Consider the following 18,121-nt stretch of genomic DNA (forward strand, 5'->3'; position numbering starts at 1 on the left):
TAAAACAAATTTTTTTTTTTTTTTTTAGCAACTAAAAAAATGCTAAGCAGTTCAGCTGTTCTGGCTGTTTCTCAGTTTCACAACAATATACCTTCCCATTCCAGTCATTAACGCCTGTGACTTCAGTGTGGATGATTGCTAAAAATAAGTTAGATAGCTTTTTATACAAGTAGAAACGTTATGAGGGACCACTGGAAAAACTTGTCACCTGAATTTCATTGCACACAAGAACATCAGAGAAGTTAAAGAATAATGCAACTGTTTAAGAGAAGAATTCAATGACAGATGATGCTCATGACCAAGGTGTGCAGATCTGTACACATGCACGTTTTGTCTGTTTGTCATTCATTCACATGTGTTTGCACAAGGCGAGAGGAAACAGCTAAAGTGGTTGTCTTAGAGCAGGAACACTTGCTGCACATCAATCTGAAAAGTCATAAAAGCGTCTCCGAACAGGAGCCTCCCACAGCAAGAAAAACAGATGTCAGTTCTCTCTAGAATGCAGTTCAAACTGAGAAATATATATTTTTTAAATGTCTCAATTCTTACAAACCGCTTTGAAAATGTTAAATATTTAGGTGTCCGCCAGTCACAGTAAAGGAATTCTGAAGCAGCTTTACAGGAGAAGGGTTGTGTTGGGAGAAAAACATGTAGTAAAAGAGGTTGAGTTGAGCTTAGTCAGACAACTGTCCAAAACCTTTCCAAAAAATGCAAATCTCTGACAAAATATTCAAGATCAACTTAGCTTGCTCAAAAACTGTGAGGCTGACAAACCCATTTGTGGGCGTCGCTGAAGCTCAGTTTTCAATCTACTAAATCATATCTAAGTACTAATTTTCACAAAAATATCTATTCATTCTGTACTCTTTTTAAATGTCTATTTAATGAAGAACTGCCCTTTATTCCATTTTCATAACCTGCTGAATTCCTTTCGAGGTAGTGGGATGGCTGGAGCCAAACAAGCTACTATAGGCCAAGGGTGTGGTACACCCTGAACAGGTCACCACACCAATTAACCTATGAAGCATGTTTTTGGACTGTGGGAGGAAGCCAAGGTGCCTGGAGGACACCCACCCATGCACATGGAGAGCATGCAAATTCCACAAAGAAAGGTTGCAGCTGGTATTTGAACCAAGGCTTTCTCGCCACGAGGTGAAAGTGCTAACCACTGCACCACTATGCAGCCAAACTGTAGTTTTAAAGAGCCTAATTTGCCTGCTGCAAAGACTAAGATACATTCATTTTGCATATACTAGTTATAAATATTCAGATTTACCATGGTGTGCTTGTGTTCATTTAGCATATTTGCAAATGTCGTATTATTAAAACTAGTATTATATCTCACACACATTGTACATTCTCAGTACCTTTCCACTACATTGCATAAGTTTCTTATTCAGACTTCTCTTTATATCTGTATCAGAACGCCAACACTGCTGCTTTTTGTTTTCTGATTGGATGCACTTGGCATTTATTCTGAACATAAACAATGACAATGTTGAATATCCACTCCAATGAAAGACCAAATTTCATTCATTTTCAATAAACTTTATTTTTGTCCCAATTTCCCCCAAAAATGTTACATACAAAAAAAAAGTGATTGAAATTGAACCGTTCCTCGTGTCAATAACAAAAGAAAATTACACAATAAATAAAAAAAGAAATGTATAAATAAAAAATAAATAAACAAAACGACATTATGTGCCAAAAAAAGAACTCCTCTAAATTGGCAGATGGCTTTCACAATGTTGGATTTTCTTTGAGAACACATGTATGTAATACTTGCATTCCAGGTCACAGTTTTTAGGATACAACTCTGGATCAAGAAAGCAATGTAAACCAATACAGGTTACAGTACAACAATGTTTTCTCTCTTCCATAGTAGATATTACTGGGGTAAATACTTATAACAGTTGTTCTAAAAGCTTATACAAGGTAGTGAGGAGTGTAGTGCTTCTGGATTTACTCTTAACACTTGGCTCAAAGTACAAAAGTAAATCCTAAATTTAAAACCCATCTCAAATCTCGTCTCCCGCTTGACATTCACAAAGGGTTGTTATTGCACTATACAGACATCCCTCAGAAAGGCACTTATCCACGCTCTCTGCCCTCGTTTTCCAACCAACAGCTACGTTTACCAACAGGTGTGCGGCCAACACACATTCACCTACTCCAAGTGAAATTTAAAACTGTCATTTAAAAAAAACCAAAACCATTTGGTTCCTAATTTAAAAACAAGTAAAATATGACAAGTGTATAAAAAAAAAATTACAAAAAAAGTTTTTCCAGATTAAATTTTAAAGAAAAAATGTGCAAAATTGTGTTGTTCCCATAGCCGGTGTAGCATGCCGTGTACCGCATCTGTGAAATTTGTTTCCAAAAGTAAGACAAGTGACGGAGCAAAAAAAGCAGCAATTATTCTTGAAACTTGGAGCATTGCTATCATGAAGTAAGGCCAGAAATAAAATCTTGTGCGTGTGAGGTCAAGATCTAAAGTGATCCTATAGCTGGCTCATGTATAAAATGTAAGGAATAAATTAATGTGTGCATGCTCCACAGAGGGCAGAAACTAACAGAGGGTAGGAAAGTTCACTCTTCAGTCAGATTTTCACCCGAAGGCATCTCTGCTTAGAGATCACAGTTGCAGTCGATGGAGTGGGAGAGCGTGCTGCTAAAATGCTTTTGGAAAAGTGAGCCTTATTGCATTTTAGCACCAAGATTCCCTGTACAGTTGCAAGCGATTTGGACAGTTTTAGTGTTTAGCCACCGTTGAGAAAGCAGGCCTGCTAAGTTTGGTAGAAATGGCTGAGACTGCAGGTTTGTTTGCTTCCGAGAAGCACTGGTTCTGAGTAGATGAGAGAAGGTAACTTAGTTGGTTGTGTCGGCATCTGCCGTTAAGAGATCCATCATAAAAAACAAAGCATAATCTCTTCCTGCGGGTATCAATACCTTCCATGTGGTCCACCTTCGAGGCATAAGCAGGGCAGGCACTGAATCTCAAGGCAGATGCTGATTTGGGCAGCTTCCAGACTGCTTGACACTCATCAAGGTCAGTCAATCAGATAAACTAGACAACAGTCCAGACAAGGTATCGCTCAGGAGTCTTTCATCTGTCAGGCATCAGTCACTCTCGCCACTACCTGAAGAAATCAACAGGGCTGACTAAGATGTTGTTGAACTGGTCATGCTGCCTCTAAGGCAAGTGTCACTCAGTGAGCCTGGGCGGCACAGAGCTGTGCTTTCAGGCATCCGTGTGGTGCTGGAGCAGCTGGACCACGTATCCGAGTCTGTGACGCAGCTCAGACGTGCAGCCCATCTCCTTCAGCATGCTGAGGAGGTATGTGTACGAGACACGCTCTCGACTGATGTACGTGAGCAGGTAGGAGTCGTCGGACGACTTGCACACAATGATCTTTGTGTGGTCTGTGTAAAAGTTGACCTAAACAAGAGGAAACAAGAACTAGTGTAAAAGAACTGAACCATAATGAATAAAAAAATACATAAAAAAAAAACTTTTTCCAATTCTAGTTTGATAAATGTGTCACAACTGTATTGGTGGTTGGCACTAACCTGCAGAGTGCCATTATTGAAGAGCATGACAAGAGCATGGTCAGTCTTTACCCACTGAAGGAGCAAAGGCGGAAGTGCAGAAGCCTGCTCCTCACAGTGAAGATCTCCACCCTGACGGCACAGAAATCCTGAGTTTAGCTCTCAGGTCATGATTTCTTAACTTTGAAAGCATCTGAACAAAATCAATTTCAACTTTTAATTACTGCATTGCCATCAAAATAGATAAAAACATATAGATGAACATCAAACCTCCACATACCTCCATAAGGTTCTGCTCCATGTAGTTTGCCATGAGTTCCACTATTTGCTTTTGGCTGCGAAGCTGTTCAGGTAGAGAGTTGGCAGCGAAAGTGAAGTGCTTATTGTTGGTCAAGCAGTAATGAACTGTCCTGTTGAGAAGAAAAACAAAACCCTTTTAAAATGGAATTTAATTTAAAAGTTATATTTGACTTTAGCAGAGTGTCAAAACTTCACTTGATGCCATAAAAAGCTTAGCGAGGTACTTACTGACGCTGGTCGCACAGACTGAGATGTGTTCCCTCGTTGAAGAGCACCCCTATGTTTTGGTTTGAGAGCTGGTAGCCAAAGCCATATTTGTTTGAGTAGTCAACCCATTTAGTCACCCACAGGAACGACTGGGGTCTTGATAAGCATGGGGGGTTTCTATTGGCTAGAAATATAAGAAAATAGTAAGCCATCTAAAAAAAAGAAAATGAGCCCATTTAATAAATATATAAATTGGAAGACAGATTAGTAATGCTCTGGCAATTTCTGTCAATCTTACCTGCAGGCATCGCGGTCAGGCAGTCCTTCAAAACCTTCATGGCCGTTTCAGCAACAGCTGCAGGAGTCAGGACATCCTCACATGCTGGGGGAGAAAAAGAAGAAAAAAAAGACAATTCTGATAAGAAAAATATAGAAACACCAAGATGGATATAATGAACGACAGAAAGAAGCTTACGTTCAGTGCCGCTGGCCATGGTGCCTTTAAAAGAGCGGGAGATGGACTTCCTGGATTCCTCCTCAGCAGGAGTCGGCTCCAGGGGCACAGAGCTGACCAGCTGACCCGTGGGAGAGGTCACCTGAATGACAACATTAGCATATTATAGCAAATAACAAAAAAAAGCCAAATGTCTGCATGCAACAGCCTTAGACTATTTAAACACATTAAAGGGAAATAGGTTAATTCATGTTTACGTTGCTCCTCAGCTCCTCTAGTCGACCAATTAAGATAGAAATGAGATCATATAAAAACAGAGGACCTTGATGGACAAAACCCAGGTACCTCAGAACAGCCTCATTGTGTAATTTTGGAAATATTTGTTCAAACAATGAGGTTGGTATTTGATTCTATTAATAGAAAGCAGTTGAGCTTGATAGGGGATGGGCAAATGCACATTCTGCTGTTCTGGCATTTAGTCACTAATCCAGGGATGAAGGACAATGCTTGTTAACAGAGCACATCATGTGTCATCTTGCTGGATTCTCAAGAATTTGAGCTGTTTTATGGAACAGAGAACTCCTTCATACAAAAAAAAAAAAAAATCTTCAGTCTACTAAATGTAACCCCCCCCCCACCCACACACACTTCTCCAAATCAAATGCCAACAGCTACAAATGCAACGCCGAACTCTCACTTTTAAAAAAGGTTCACAACATGGAAGGCCACAACCGAGACACTTGTGCATCCTGACCACCAAACTTCTAAACCACAATGAAAATATGAACTCCTCTAAAACAACCCAAACCCCTGTTGAGGTTAAATCAGTAGCCTGATGGCCTTTTTGACAAACTCATTGCAGTTTTTCTTGCCTTCGTGTTGAGGTTAAGTTACTGGGTAGACTTGATAGTCCTTTGTTTTAAGCAGAAGAAGATCTCATGTTCAAGACAAACTGATTTAAGTAACGCATGAAAAATTTACCTCGCTGGGTCCCACAGTTTTGTAGCTTATCTGCCGGTTGATAGAGCATTTAACAATGCCCGACACCAGCTTGGAGATGTCCCTGTCCTCTTTCTCTTCACATGGAATCTTCTCCACTGAAAAATGACGACAGACATTGGAATCTCACGGCAAAACGGGACGTTTTTAGATTTTTTTTTAATTTTCTTTTTTACTTTTAGTACTTTTGTTGAGTTGATATGACCACAGCTGCTGCTTTACCTTTTGATTTCTTCTTGCCAAAGAGGCTCTTGGCCATTTTAGAGAAGAATTTCTTGGCGGGGCTTGGCGGGTGGAGCTCTGGCACCATCACACAGCTGCTGGGTGGAAGCTTGTCTGGAGTAAAACCCTAACAAAGACGACAAGATATACCAATAAGGCATATGACAGGATTGCAAAAATCTAAAGAGCTAAGGAATGGTGAAATTCTGCTACAGTTATTCAACAATACAGACAACCCTGTGTGTGTGTGTGAACTTACTTTGAAGAACTCGTGGTTTAGGATCTGATCCAAAGTCAGTCTGTCACTGGGGTTTTTCTGCAGAATGCCTGAGATGAGTTTCTGTGCAGCCGGGGAGAGACTGGAGGGAAGGTTGTATCGAACTTCCTTTATACATTTGTACGTTTCTTTCAAGTCAAGAGTCTCAAAAGGAGGGCTGCCACACATCAGTGTGTACCTGCAAGGGCAAAAAGGGCAACAATCAGCTAAATCCTGAGCAAAAGTAATTAAAAAAATATATAAAAAAGGGTAAAATAAACTTAGATCAACGTACATGACACATCCAAGAGACCAGACGTCAGACTCTGTGCCGTGTCCTTGCCTGTTCAGCACCTCTGGGGCCAGGTAGTTCGGAGTTCCACAGATAGTTCTGAGAAACAAAGATGTGTTAAATTCTTCAAATAATTCAAAGCAGTTTCCCTTTTGCAAGATGCACACAACAAACATCTGAGGTATTTTTTTTTTTTTTTGTGCTACGCTCAGTCGTCAGGCATTCCACAGGAAACCAGTAGAGATACTGAAACTCTGCTCACTGCACAACATTCCACTGCCTCTTGGAAACTGGTTTGGTTTGGTTCTTACTCACAGAAAACCAGGGGCAGAGAGCTCTGCTTGTTTAGTGAGGTTGTGGTTTTAGATTAAGCAATTTAACCTTAAAAAATACAATTTTCCTATATTTAAAATCTATTTACAAGTACATTAATAAAAATGCCTACAGATTTAAGAATGCTGCCATTTTCTTTTAAAACCTTGCATTCCCCCCCCCCCCCCCCCCCCTTTGCCCTACTCTAACAAAAGCTTTGTACAGATCTGTGACAAGATTGTCTAAATAATCAAACACTAACTTCTTCCTCTGTTCCACAGTCTCCAGCTTTGCAGCAAGACCAAAGTCTCCGAGCCGCAGATCCATGTTCTCATTGATGAAGAAGTTACCTAAAAGAGACAAGTGGATTTTTTTCAGTCAGCATTCCAAACATAAACGAAGCCAAAGTCACAGCAGATTCCTGGGATGCTTGTTGCCCGCATGCCTCATGACAATTACCTAGTTTGAGGTCTCGGTGCAGGATGCCTCTGTTGTGCAGGTACTTGAGACCCGATATGATCTGTCTGAGGTAATACCGCACCTCGGGCTCTGTCAGTGTGTGCCTGGCCTTCCAAATGTGTGCGAGGGACTGGAGAGACAGAGCAATGAGGGAAATGTCAGACCTGCGCCCATCATTGGGACTGCAACACAGACATTTCTCTGCAGCAACAAAGAGTTAGAGATGAGCGTCTGTGAGCGGTTGGCTGTAACACATGGCTACTTTAATCCTGTGGGTCTGTTCAGCAATTGTGTAGTGGTCTAAGCTGCATAAAATAAAAATCTACAATTTCTGAGTTAAAATACCCAAAGCAGAAGCAAAGTCTGGTTAATCTAGAAAAATTAAAACAGGAACAAAAGAATTCAAATGTGCCACTGCATGTGGTTTAACCAGACAAACTGAAAGCTGACCATTTTTTTAAGAGATCTGTGAGGTCTCACCTTACGACTGCAGAGCTCCAGGAATATGTAGATGTTTTCTTGGTCTTCAAAATAATGGGAGAACTTCACCACATGCTTGTGTGCCAGGGTTCTGTGCAGCTCGATCTCATTTGTGATCTGTCAAACATTTCACAACTGGTCAGTTTCTGGCAGGATATATAAGTTTAAGGGCCGACAGATGCAAAGCGCTGCTTTTTTTAATTCACCTTCTCCCTCTGGTGTGGTTTAGACACTCGGCTCTGTGGTATCACCTTGACGGCATACATTTTGTTACTGGACAGGTCTGTCATCTCATAGCAGCGAGCAAAACCTCCCTTTAAAGAAAAAGAAAAAGATATTTGTAAAGATTCACAGCAATTAAAAAAACTGCATTGAGGGCCTTAGAGGAATAATCAATGAGGTGGAATGCAGTTCTTAATAAAAGTCTGTAAAAATGCCTTTGAAAAGCATATTTCATCATTCAGTCCAAGATGAAATTGAGAACTGTTTTTTTTTCTTGTGATTCGGTCAAGCCTCCACCCTCCCATCCCCATATTCCCACCCTTTAAGAGGGAAGCTGCTGCATCCATTAACCATGAAAATGACGGAGACGCTTTCAGCCCTGCGGCAGCAGCAGCAGCAGGGGGCGGGAGGGGGTAAACAAATAAATATAAAGATCTGGCTCTGAGTCAAGCAACACGTAGATTCATTCATTCATTCATTCATTCATTCATGGACGCAGTGGTGCATCATCATAAGGGCCGTCTGCCAGTTTGGTGAATCGTTCGTCTGATGATGGGTGTCAAGTAAAAATTAAAAAATTAAAAACAACAAAAATCACCGACATGTCTCTTTTTTTTTTATTATATGTTGTAACGAGACGTTGCTAAGCGCGCGCACGCACAATACAATAGGCGGGCACACCTTGCGCCTAAATCACTCAGCAATGAATGACACGCAGAATGATCAAATCCACAGGGCAGACACTCAGCACACCTGGAAAAAAACCCTCTCATGATGACGATTTTCATTAAGAACCACGTTTGTTCAAACTAGCGACCGTCAAATGCAGAGCTGCTAATTTATTCAGATTCTAGATCCATCCATGAAGTCAGCAGCACATGGAGGGTGGTTTTTCTTCTGAAATGAATAGCTCAAATCGTCGTACCTTTCCCAAAAGCTTCCCTTTGCTGTAGGATCTCCCCGTCCTGGAGTCCGTCACCACCTGAGCCAGCTCCGGTTTGCTCTGTTCGGGTTTATTCCGGGCATTTTTCGCCGTGCCAGATGACTGGTGGGGTCCACGCTCCGGTGTGGGCTTAAATAAATCCGCATTCATGGTGTGGCACGAAACACGGTGCGCCGCGGTCACACAGCCGGCATCCATTAAACTCAGAGACAACTGTCGTTTGGCGCTTTTCGCGTTTTCTTTCTTTTTAAATCCCTTTCTAGTTGTCGGCGGATGCTACGAAGAACCACACTCCCTGCATCCGCAATGACGGTTTTCATCTGGCTCTCTTGAAGCGGACCGCCCTCTATATAGACAGAGCGGCGACGTCACACTTCCGGGGGCGGAGTTAGATGACGCAAAGGACTAGAAAGTACAAATGATTAGTCCTGACATGATCTCCCTCAAAGATGTATCAGAGGCCCAGGGAAACTGAATGAGACCAAGGCTCCACTGCACTGACACATTTTTCATTATTACTATAAATTACCTGTGAGTAATCTGATTTTCAAAAGATTTATGCAGAAGGCCGAGTTTTTCTGCCCACACATATACTTTATAACTAAAGTTTGATTTAATTTGACATGTTTTCCAAAGACCAACAACATTCAGCTTTAAGATTACACACACATTTTGTGTCTCTATTTTATAAAGCTGAAAAAGAATTCTAAAATGTGCCAATAAAACTAGGATTTTCATTTACAAAACAAAATACAAAAATTTACAAAATAAAAAATACTAATTAACTTATCAATTAATAAATTTAAACACTAAAACATAAAGACTCAGCAGTCAACACTAAGTTATTTTGAAATACATCATTATTAGTTTTAAAGTATTTTATTGGTTGTTTTCGTTTTTGGGAGAAAAGTAAAATGACACTGATGTTTTAGCATAAAATAATTTCAAAAGAATAAATATATATTAGTATAATTGACCACTGATTATTACATAAAGATTTTGGGATGTAGAAGTAACAAAAACAGACAAAGTTCATCTTAGCTGGTATATTTGTTAATAGTTTTGGAACAAATCAATATTGGAAAAACAACTTCAGTTGGAGGAATGCATTTCAGCAGTATAGGAGATCAATTTTCCATTGAAAATGAAACTATTGCTACCATACATACAGACTATGGTGGAAATCCTGCAGGTCACATTACCAATTTGTGGAAGCATGATGTGTAAACATACAACAATTATCAGACTCATGCAATAATTTGGATTATGGCAATAAAAGCTTATCAGTGTCTTTGAAACCCATTTGATCCATTTATAGAATTACCATAAAATAAAAAGTACATTTACATATGTGAAAAACCCTTTAGGAACAAGATGGAACGTCTTTGATATCTGATCTAACATTACATTTCCATTACTTCAGATCTTAAACCAAAAGATGATAGGTTTGATTTTAGCGCCATCTGGTGGACAGAACTCCTTTCTGCCCATAATAACTTCAGGTGCCAGACAAAAATGTTTCCATGTTTGCATCACATTAGGTATATGATCCTTTAACTCTAACTTTTAAACTCAAGATCGAAACAAAAACTGCAAAATTTAAATGTCCATCGTTTCCTCTCCTCGAAACTTCTTCTCCTGGGACTCTGACCAAGCTTTGTTGATGGTTCTCTTCATCTCGTCATCTCCTTCTTCGTAAATCTTTTTCAGCATTTTCATTAAGCCATCACCTGGGTCTGCATTATCCTCAGCACTGGGTTTACTGTTGAGAGGGAAAAAAACAACAACATTCATGTGGGAATATTTTCACGGCTGCAAGGAAAGGGTCATGTACTATCAACCCCGAGAAGATCCTTGAATTAATACATGTGTGATAAGTATTTCAATAAAAAACTTGAAGTTTCCCCACTTTTACAGCTTTAATGTGTGTTATGGCACTTAATTTTATTTTCCTTATTTTATTGGTCATTGAATCAGGTTAGCGTATCTTTACAGACTGGTAACAGTCTGTGGGTCACTTGGCACCAGGCCCCATAATGTTACTTTACTTATAAAAACACATTTTCTGGGCAGTTGTGTTATTTTGTTTTGCTATATTTATCTGCCACACCTTAAAGGTCCAATGAGGCTACAAATAGCCTCTTTTTTTCTTGAACTTCCACTTTAATAGTTCGGGAAAAGGTCTTAAATTTACTGGGTCCTACACCAAAATGAAAAGTTCTAAGTCTGCTAAAAATGTCTGTAGATTTTATATAGAGAATGGCAATAAAACAAAACAAAACAATGCTGCTTGTTTGTGGTAGTTGTTTCTGATTTGTGATAACTTGTAAAAACAGGACATTTAGGACATTTTTCAAAAGGAAAACTAAATAATAAAGGTCTCTGATAAGAAACTAATACTCCTATGTAGTAAAAATAAATATAAAATGGTTCAAGATTTAATTTAAAAACAAAATATGATAAAATTTTTTTGTCCTGAAGCATAACCAGAGCCTGAATTGAGTTGACCCAGTGCTTTAGTCTTCTCACAAAGGATTGTAATTTAGCTTTTATCCAATTTTCATTCATCAGAAGCACCTTTTCACATGTCAGCAACTTTGTTCTATTCAATCTATGTCTCCTGTAAAAATCTACAGACCTTTTTTATAATGACTTTTTTCTTTAGACTTTATGTAGAAACCTTGACTTGATAAATACATTTCCTCTATATTGCCCAACATTAAACTGGCCAAACATTGTTGTGTTTCCAGCTAAACATTAATGAAAAACACATTTAGTTATTAAAAAAGAGGTTTATTCTGAACTTACTCTTTTTCTTTGGACTGCTTTTCCACTGCTGTTAGACAGTCCCACTTCTTTGTGGCCTGTTTCTTACACATGATCAAGACCATGTCTGTTTTGATCTGTTGCAAAAAAAAGTAGTAAGAAATTAGTGACATAGAAAAAATACAATTGTAAAAACAAAGGGGACATATATGCCGAATAAATGGATATGTAATCCAAAAAATTCAGTGAGCAAATTTTTAGGTTCCAAAATCCTTTGTTGGTTTTTTGTTTGCTGATTCGGAAGAGTATGAAAACTGGGAAGGTTTTTTGATAAAAAAAGAAAGAAAAAAAAAGGGGGCTGACATTTTGGTACCAAATTTTGCAAAGAATACTTTTTTCAAAAACAAAAACATGGTGCTACTGGTTCAAACAAACACTGGAGGAACATTTAAAGGACAAGAGAAAAAGTGACTCACCTTTTTGTAGCTGTCCTTTTCATCAATTGGATGTAACAAGTTGAGCACTGACATCTGGTGATTTTTCCCATTTAGATTCTTTACCAAAACAGAGAAAGACCTGAACCAAGACAAAATTAGGCTTAGCATAAAAAAATGTATGAATGCTCCTTACAAAACTGTAAGATAAGTGGATTTACCTTTCAGTGAAGTTGACTTCAACATTTTCTGCTGGGATTTTGTCAACACCTTTCAAATCCAGGTAAATTTTAACAAATTTGTCTGACTGGTCCCATGCTACAGATACAAAAGATAAAACCACAAACAATTCTTCAAATCTTTCTTTTTTTTTTTTAGTTCCAAACACTTGTAATCTCTCAAACATGCTCCATACCATAGTTGGTGATTTTAGTTGTGTATGGTGCTTTAGAGCCTGCTGTTGGATCGGCTTCTCTCTTAGCCTGCTGCTCCTGCTGATGTCGTTTCGTTGCAAGCTCTTTTTCCACTTTCCTCTGCTCCTGTTTCAGCAGCTCCTGCACCCTTTTCCTCTCAGACTTCTCCAGGAGGGAACTAAGCTCCTGCAAGTCTGCTTCCAGCTGACTGATCTGTTAGAAAAATGAGGAACAACCACTGCACAAGCTGATCTTGATGAAGCAAACTATTTGTATCAAGTCTGTTTTATTTATTTATTTAACTTATATATAGCTTCTTCTAAAACAGTACAATTTAAAAGTTTCATTTTCCTGACTGGAAATTCTACATCTAACCTTTACTTAAGTCAGTTAAGAACCAATTCAAATGTGTGAACTGCTAATGATGAGATCTGCAAGTCCCTTATGGAAATGTTTTAACGTACACTGTTCGATTAAACACATTTATGCAAAGACATGATTAAGAAATTCACCTAAAAACATAAAAAAGCATTAATTAAAAGCAAAACTCACATGATTTTAATCAAAATATAAAAACCAAAGCAAAGCATGGCTCTATTATGACTTAAGTTTAATTATCACGACATATAATAAAATAAACCTCAACATTTACGAGTAAGGATATTCAATAGCATCCAATAGGAATTGAGATATTGTCGCTTTCAATCGTTTTTCTATCATTTAAAATGCTATAAAGCAACTCCGAAGGAAGTGTAGCGCAGAACCCGCGAGCGTGATGTTGCTAGAAGGTTCTAGTAAACTTCATGAGCACAACTGAACGTCAATCATCACAGGGACTTTTCTCGCCCTCAACGTTTGTCACTGTGACAAACTAAACAAGCTTTTCAAACAATCGTCTAAAAAAATATACAGACAGAAAGAAACAAAGCAAAGCATACAAAAAAATCCGTTAAGGGCAAGCGGCTAACCGACAGCTAACACAACACATCGCCCAACTATTGAGACCGACGTAAATTTAACAAACTCATCCAAATAGACAATGATTTTTTCTTCTAAAATAATACTTTGGCCAAGACATGTTTCTTACCTGTTCCGTTAGATCCATTCTGGTTCTTCAAATTCCACTCAGTTTTGTCAAGCAGCACAGCTCTTCGCAGTGAGGAGTTCTAACAATTTGGTTTGGCCCTCTTTAGAATTATTTCCTGCTGTTAAAAGTTCCTTTAATCTCATTACTGCCACCCAGTGGTTGGAATAAGTAAGATCAGAACAATACACAACAGTAAGATATATTTATTTTAAATTTAGCAGATTTTACGTACTGTAAATTACTAGTGGCAATATTTATACTCACGAGTTATTTTTTATTTTATTTTAAAGCAGCTATTTCTATTTAGGGTGAGTATATGACCTGACAACAAAAACATTTAGCAACTTGTATCACTGGGACACTTTATTTATTTTTTTTTAGAAATACCATCATGTTCAAATTAAACACCATAAATTAATCCTTTAATAACACTGTGAAGCTTCAAACAGCCGTGTTGAAAATTACACAGCACATGAATGCTTAATGATGGCTTTAACTTTTCACATCAGTAGATCATTCAGAAGCATTTTTCTCCACAATAAACACAGTGTTTGTGTTTATTACCACCACATAAAAAAGAAGGAAAAAAAAAACAGGACACTTTTGTACAACAATATTTATTATGTTTTGTTTTTTTTTACTCTTAGTCGAGCTTAAATACTCAATATTTGCATTACTTCTTTAAGTTCACACAACATTCTAGAAATCTGCAACCTGCATTGCTTTGTTAACACACAATCTTACAGACGAATCCAATAGACCACATTCACCACCTTGCCCTGAGAATCCCTGACATCTGGTTGTGGTCAGCTAGGTGTCGGAATACAATTCGACTCAGTCGCCACCTCCGCTTCACTCCTCGGGGCCGGGAAGTCATCACACACCTGTTGCGTATCCTCACAGGGCAGCTATCTCTCGGGAGTGCTGCAATTTCTTTGTCTGCTATCTCCTATGAAGACAATTAGACAGGGTTTAGGGATTGTCCGCTACTGGTGTACTTTCAGCTGTTTGACATATATTGTGTGTGCAACTAGAACTTTTGTAAAATCGTGACTCTTTAAATAATAAGAGCATACTGTCAAACTTATGGTGTGGCACAATGAGGAACTAGTTGTAAATAGGAAGCTGGAGCCTACCTGAAGCTCTTTAGGCAGGATAGTATTCTTTCTTAATGCATTGATCCGTAGCCTTTCATCTGCATAATCGAAGGCCATCTGTCTTCTTTTGACGTCCCTCAGCATCCTCCAGTCAACATAATAGCTTCTCATCTGCTCCACAGCTCCCCAGCAGCTTCTTAGTGCCTGCACACAACACACATCAAGTTTCTGACAGGTTTCTCTCCATTTACCACACATTTGCAATCTATTTTCTCTGGTTTTAAGTTTTCACTTGATCTTAGTTCTGTAATGCAAGAGGTGCTTGACAAAATATTGTAAAAGAAGTCTGTTTGCGATCATCAGTTTAAAAATAATTCCTTCTCATTTTGCGGGCTTGAAACAAGTGGTCCAATAATCTCTTTTTTTATTGCTTTGGCACAGTTAAACTAACACTGTTATAGCAGCTTATAGAGTACACCAAAACAAGATAGTAGGTCATGTAAATCGGACCATCTTTAAAAAAACAGTAATGTAAAAGATTAAAAAAATGTAAATGTTTTAGGCTTTTTAAGACCAAGAATATAAAATTTAGTATTACAAATTGACCACTGACAGAGAGAAGTGTATTTGGTTCACTGCTTCATCATTGGTTTAATGAATACAAATATCTCTACTTTTTCCATAAATGTTCTTAACGTGTTTTTTTTAATCATGTTTGTCATAATGTCGGATAAGTCAATGTCGAACCCTGATGCAAACGCAGGCTCTGACTAATTGGTTTATCAGAAATGTAATGAGAGCTGCCTGTACCGTCTGCAGAAAACGCAGCAAAGGGAGAGGTCATAATAATGTCAGTCGATGTTCACAATATGTTAACTTTATACAAAAATGTCAGTCTCTATTCTACAACAGTTTTAAGATAAAGTTACTCTCAATTACTGTCTATCCTCCTCAACACAATTTGAACAGTAAAGGAATTTATTATTAAAGTTAAATTTCGCAGCAATTTTATGTCTCCGAGTTAGCTAACATAGTCCAGGTCAAAAAGAGTTTTTGCACCCTTTATTTGAAACTACATGGGGCGATTTTACAAAAAAAAAAAAAAAACATAGGTCAAAACGTTAATACGTGACCTTTACCTGATTTGGTGAGAAGACTGTAGAATAAACGGCATTTAACCCCAAACATGTTAGCCGGCGGGCCGCCATATTGGTTTAAGAGTGTCCTCTTCACGACGTGAGCAGGATATGACCATGGTGAGGCTGAAAGTGTCGCCACCTAACGACCAGGAGGGCGCACAACAAAAACCAGAGCCGTTGTAATCTTTAAGAATTAAATAACCATGACGGTAAAATATGTCTGAAAAATGCACACTAACCAATAATATGTTCTTAAATTTTTATTGATAGTCATAGCTCAATTTTCAACTATTAAGTTAGGTTTAGTGGGAATATAAAACATATAAAAACATGTTGATTCTACATTTCTTTTTAATGTTTTGAATTGGAAAGCAAGCTTTACTATGATAGAAACTTGTCAAAACACATTTAAACAACACATTTTATGGTGAAGATAAGAAAAAATTACAAGACCAATGTGACAATCCTACCAGTAGGTGGCAGTGTAGCGCTTCTGTTTTCAAACCTTCACAAATCTCAAGTTATTATAATTTTGTAATGAAAAAATGATAAATACATTTCATTAAACTTAAATTCAGCAGTTTCGTATTATTATTATTATTATTGTTATTATTGGTATTATTTGGTATCCAACAGAATCCCAAACATCTGAGCTTCAGCAGGATGCCCAGCTGTTTTAAAACCTTGAAGGGTAAAAAAAAAAAAAATACATGGATGCAGATAAACAACAGAAGCTGATTCTATTAAACAATTCTCGTTATTTTAGAGCCTGTAGGGGATGCGTTCATGGTTAAGTATTAACACATGAGGTTTGGGAGTGCTTCCTCTATAAAAAGGAACATTTTGTGGCTGTAAAAGCTGCAAAGGAATTTGAAAATTGAACAAGAGAAACCAGTTCATCTCTGTTGTCTGCAACTGACTACATTTTACACTTTTCATTGAGGATGTAGCAACGTGTCAAATATTTTTTTTTATTTGGATTTAAATGAAATCTAAATGTCTGACTTAAGTTTGCCATAATGGCAAAAAATATTTTATAAGGAAGTTACTGGTTCTTGAAATGGACAAATATTCTTATTAAAATTAAAAAAATAACGGCATCGTCTAGAATAATATATAGTTTATTTGCTGTTGTTTTGTTCCTCAAGGTCTAGTACTCAGTTCAGACTTTTAAAGGAACTATTTTGGGTTCACCAAGAAGACCAGAAGTTTGTGAAGTTATTCCTTATTATGTAAATATTGAGGACAGCCATGGGTCTTAGATGCATCCCTCAAGGACAGAGAAACAAGAGATTTTCGACAAATTTTCTTAAACCTTTGAAAGCAGGAACTGGGTTTTGCTGTGGTTGATTAAAAGTGTACCTCTCTGCTGCAAGCCTTTCAGCATCCTTGGTTTAAACTTTTGATTTATCCCTATTTTTAAGCCCTATTTGGGTAAACAATCCTTTATCTGATTAAATTCAGCAACAGCATCAGACAAAATACAAAGAACATCTGTACACAGACAGAACAAGCAGCTTTGAGGATGTGTCGTTTGATGCTTTCAAGCATCCCGCTGTGGCTTCAAAACATATGAATGTTCAAAGGAGAACATTTCCCCAAACTGGGACTTCTCAAGGTCCAAGACTAAAGTACCTTGTACTCAAATCTTACACCACAATTGTGCACTGATGTTCCAAGACCTCAGAAAGACGTTTTTACACTAAAGTCACACTATGTCAGACTGGTGTGTTTGTGAGTTCAGCGGAGATTACTCAGACTGCTAACCTCATCTATAAAACTGACAGCAGTCAAGTGAGGACGGTCAGCACCGTGACACCATGTAACTTAGGGTGGAAGGACAGGTCACAAACCACAGCATCTTGCAGAACAGACTAAACAAACAAGTAATGCACAGTTTCACTCTCTCAGAAGATACGTTTACATTCCTCCACACGTGGGGCCAGTTGGCTTCGACAGAGAATGAAATCCAAAGTATATTTTGATCAACAATTACAGCTTCACAGTGGGATATATGATCATGACAACCTTTTCTAAGCAATATAATGAATGTAATTTTCCAGTTTCCATTCCACAGTGATAGCAAATTAACTGAATGGGTTGTGTACTGCACGTGTGCAAAAACACAACATTTAAATGCACGCACTCTCTTAATGATACATTTAAACAGAAATGTAATCATATTAAGTAACCCTTGTGCTACCTTAGATGACCCCACCCTTACATTGACGTGTTCTCCCTACTATGACAAAGGTGGATAAAGGTGGAAAGATTTCATGTAATCCATGGACACCAGTGAAGATCACAAATCATTGAAGAAAAAAGGGTTAGAGCACTGTCTAGTGGGTCTAGATGACCCAACTCCCAATGTTAAAGTGCCTAGGATAGCACAAGGGTTTCAAGGCAGCATGTTCAGCCTTCATGCGGTCTTTCATTCCACTCTTAAAATGCTACCAAAGGAGATAAATATATATTTTCTCTTATCAGATA

At 38.1% G+C, this 18,121-nt stretch overlaps 3 protein-coding genes across 3 annotated transcripts; all 3 read right to left on the bottom strand.

The window, feature by feature from the left end:
* Window positions 1–1,527: 1,527 nt before the first annotated feature.
* On the bottom strand, window positions 1,528–9,079 carry plk3 (polo-like kinase 3 (Drosophila)). Its single transcript, XM_004079242.5, has 15 exons — window positions 8,678–9,079; window positions 7,737–7,844; window positions 7,531–7,647; window positions 7,051–7,180; window positions 6,854–6,941; window positions 6,283–6,378; window positions 5,991–6,186; window positions 5,732–5,858; window positions 5,492–5,607; window positions 4,532–4,652; window positions 4,355–4,438; window positions 4,078–4,240; window positions 3,830–3,959; window positions 3,571–3,681; window positions 1,528–3,439 (listed from the first exon to the last, which is right to left on the bottom strand). The coding sequence occupies exons 1-15, from the start codon at window positions 8,891–8,893 to the stop codon at window positions 3,242–3,244; spliced, it is 2,001 nt and encodes a 666-aa protein (XP_004079290.1). The 5' UTR covers window positions 8,894–9,079; the 3' UTR covers window positions 1,528–3,241.
* Window positions 9,080–9,555: 476 nt separating this feature from the next.
* On the bottom strand, window positions 9,556–13,551 carry cacybp (calcyclin binding protein). The gene is made up of 6 exons (XM_004079243.5): window positions 13,396–13,551; window positions 12,311–12,521; window positions 12,117–12,213; window positions 11,938–12,037; window positions 11,504–11,598; window positions 9,556–10,457 (listed from the first exon to the last, which is right to left on the bottom strand). Exons 1-6 carry the CDS (start codon window positions 13,411–13,413, stop codon window positions 10,295–10,297), a joined length of 684 nt encoding a protein of 227 aa, XP_004079291.1. The 5' UTR covers window positions 13,414–13,551; the 3' UTR covers window positions 9,556–10,294.
* Window positions 13,552–13,996: 445 nt separating this feature from the next.
* On the bottom strand, window positions 13,997–15,790 carry mrps14 (mitochondrial ribosomal protein S14). The gene is made up of 3 exons (XM_004079244.5): window positions 15,632–15,790; window positions 14,532–14,696; window positions 13,997–14,344 (listed from the first exon to the last, which is right to left on the bottom strand). Exons 1-3 carry the CDS (start codon window positions 15,698–15,700, stop codon window positions 14,162–14,164), a joined length of 417 nt encoding a protein of 138 aa, XP_004079292.2. The 5' UTR covers window positions 15,701–15,790; the 3' UTR covers window positions 13,997–14,161.
* Window positions 15,791–18,121: the final 2,331 nt, after the last annotated feature.

The sequence above is a fragment of the Oryzias latipes genome, chromosome 17, assembly GCF_053564925.1.
Source record: "Oryzias latipes strain Hd-rR chromosome 17, Olatipes_Hd-rR_3.1".
Lineage (NCBI taxonomy): Eukaryota > Metazoa > Chordata > Actinopteri > Beloniformes > Adrianichthyidae > Oryzias > Oryzias latipes.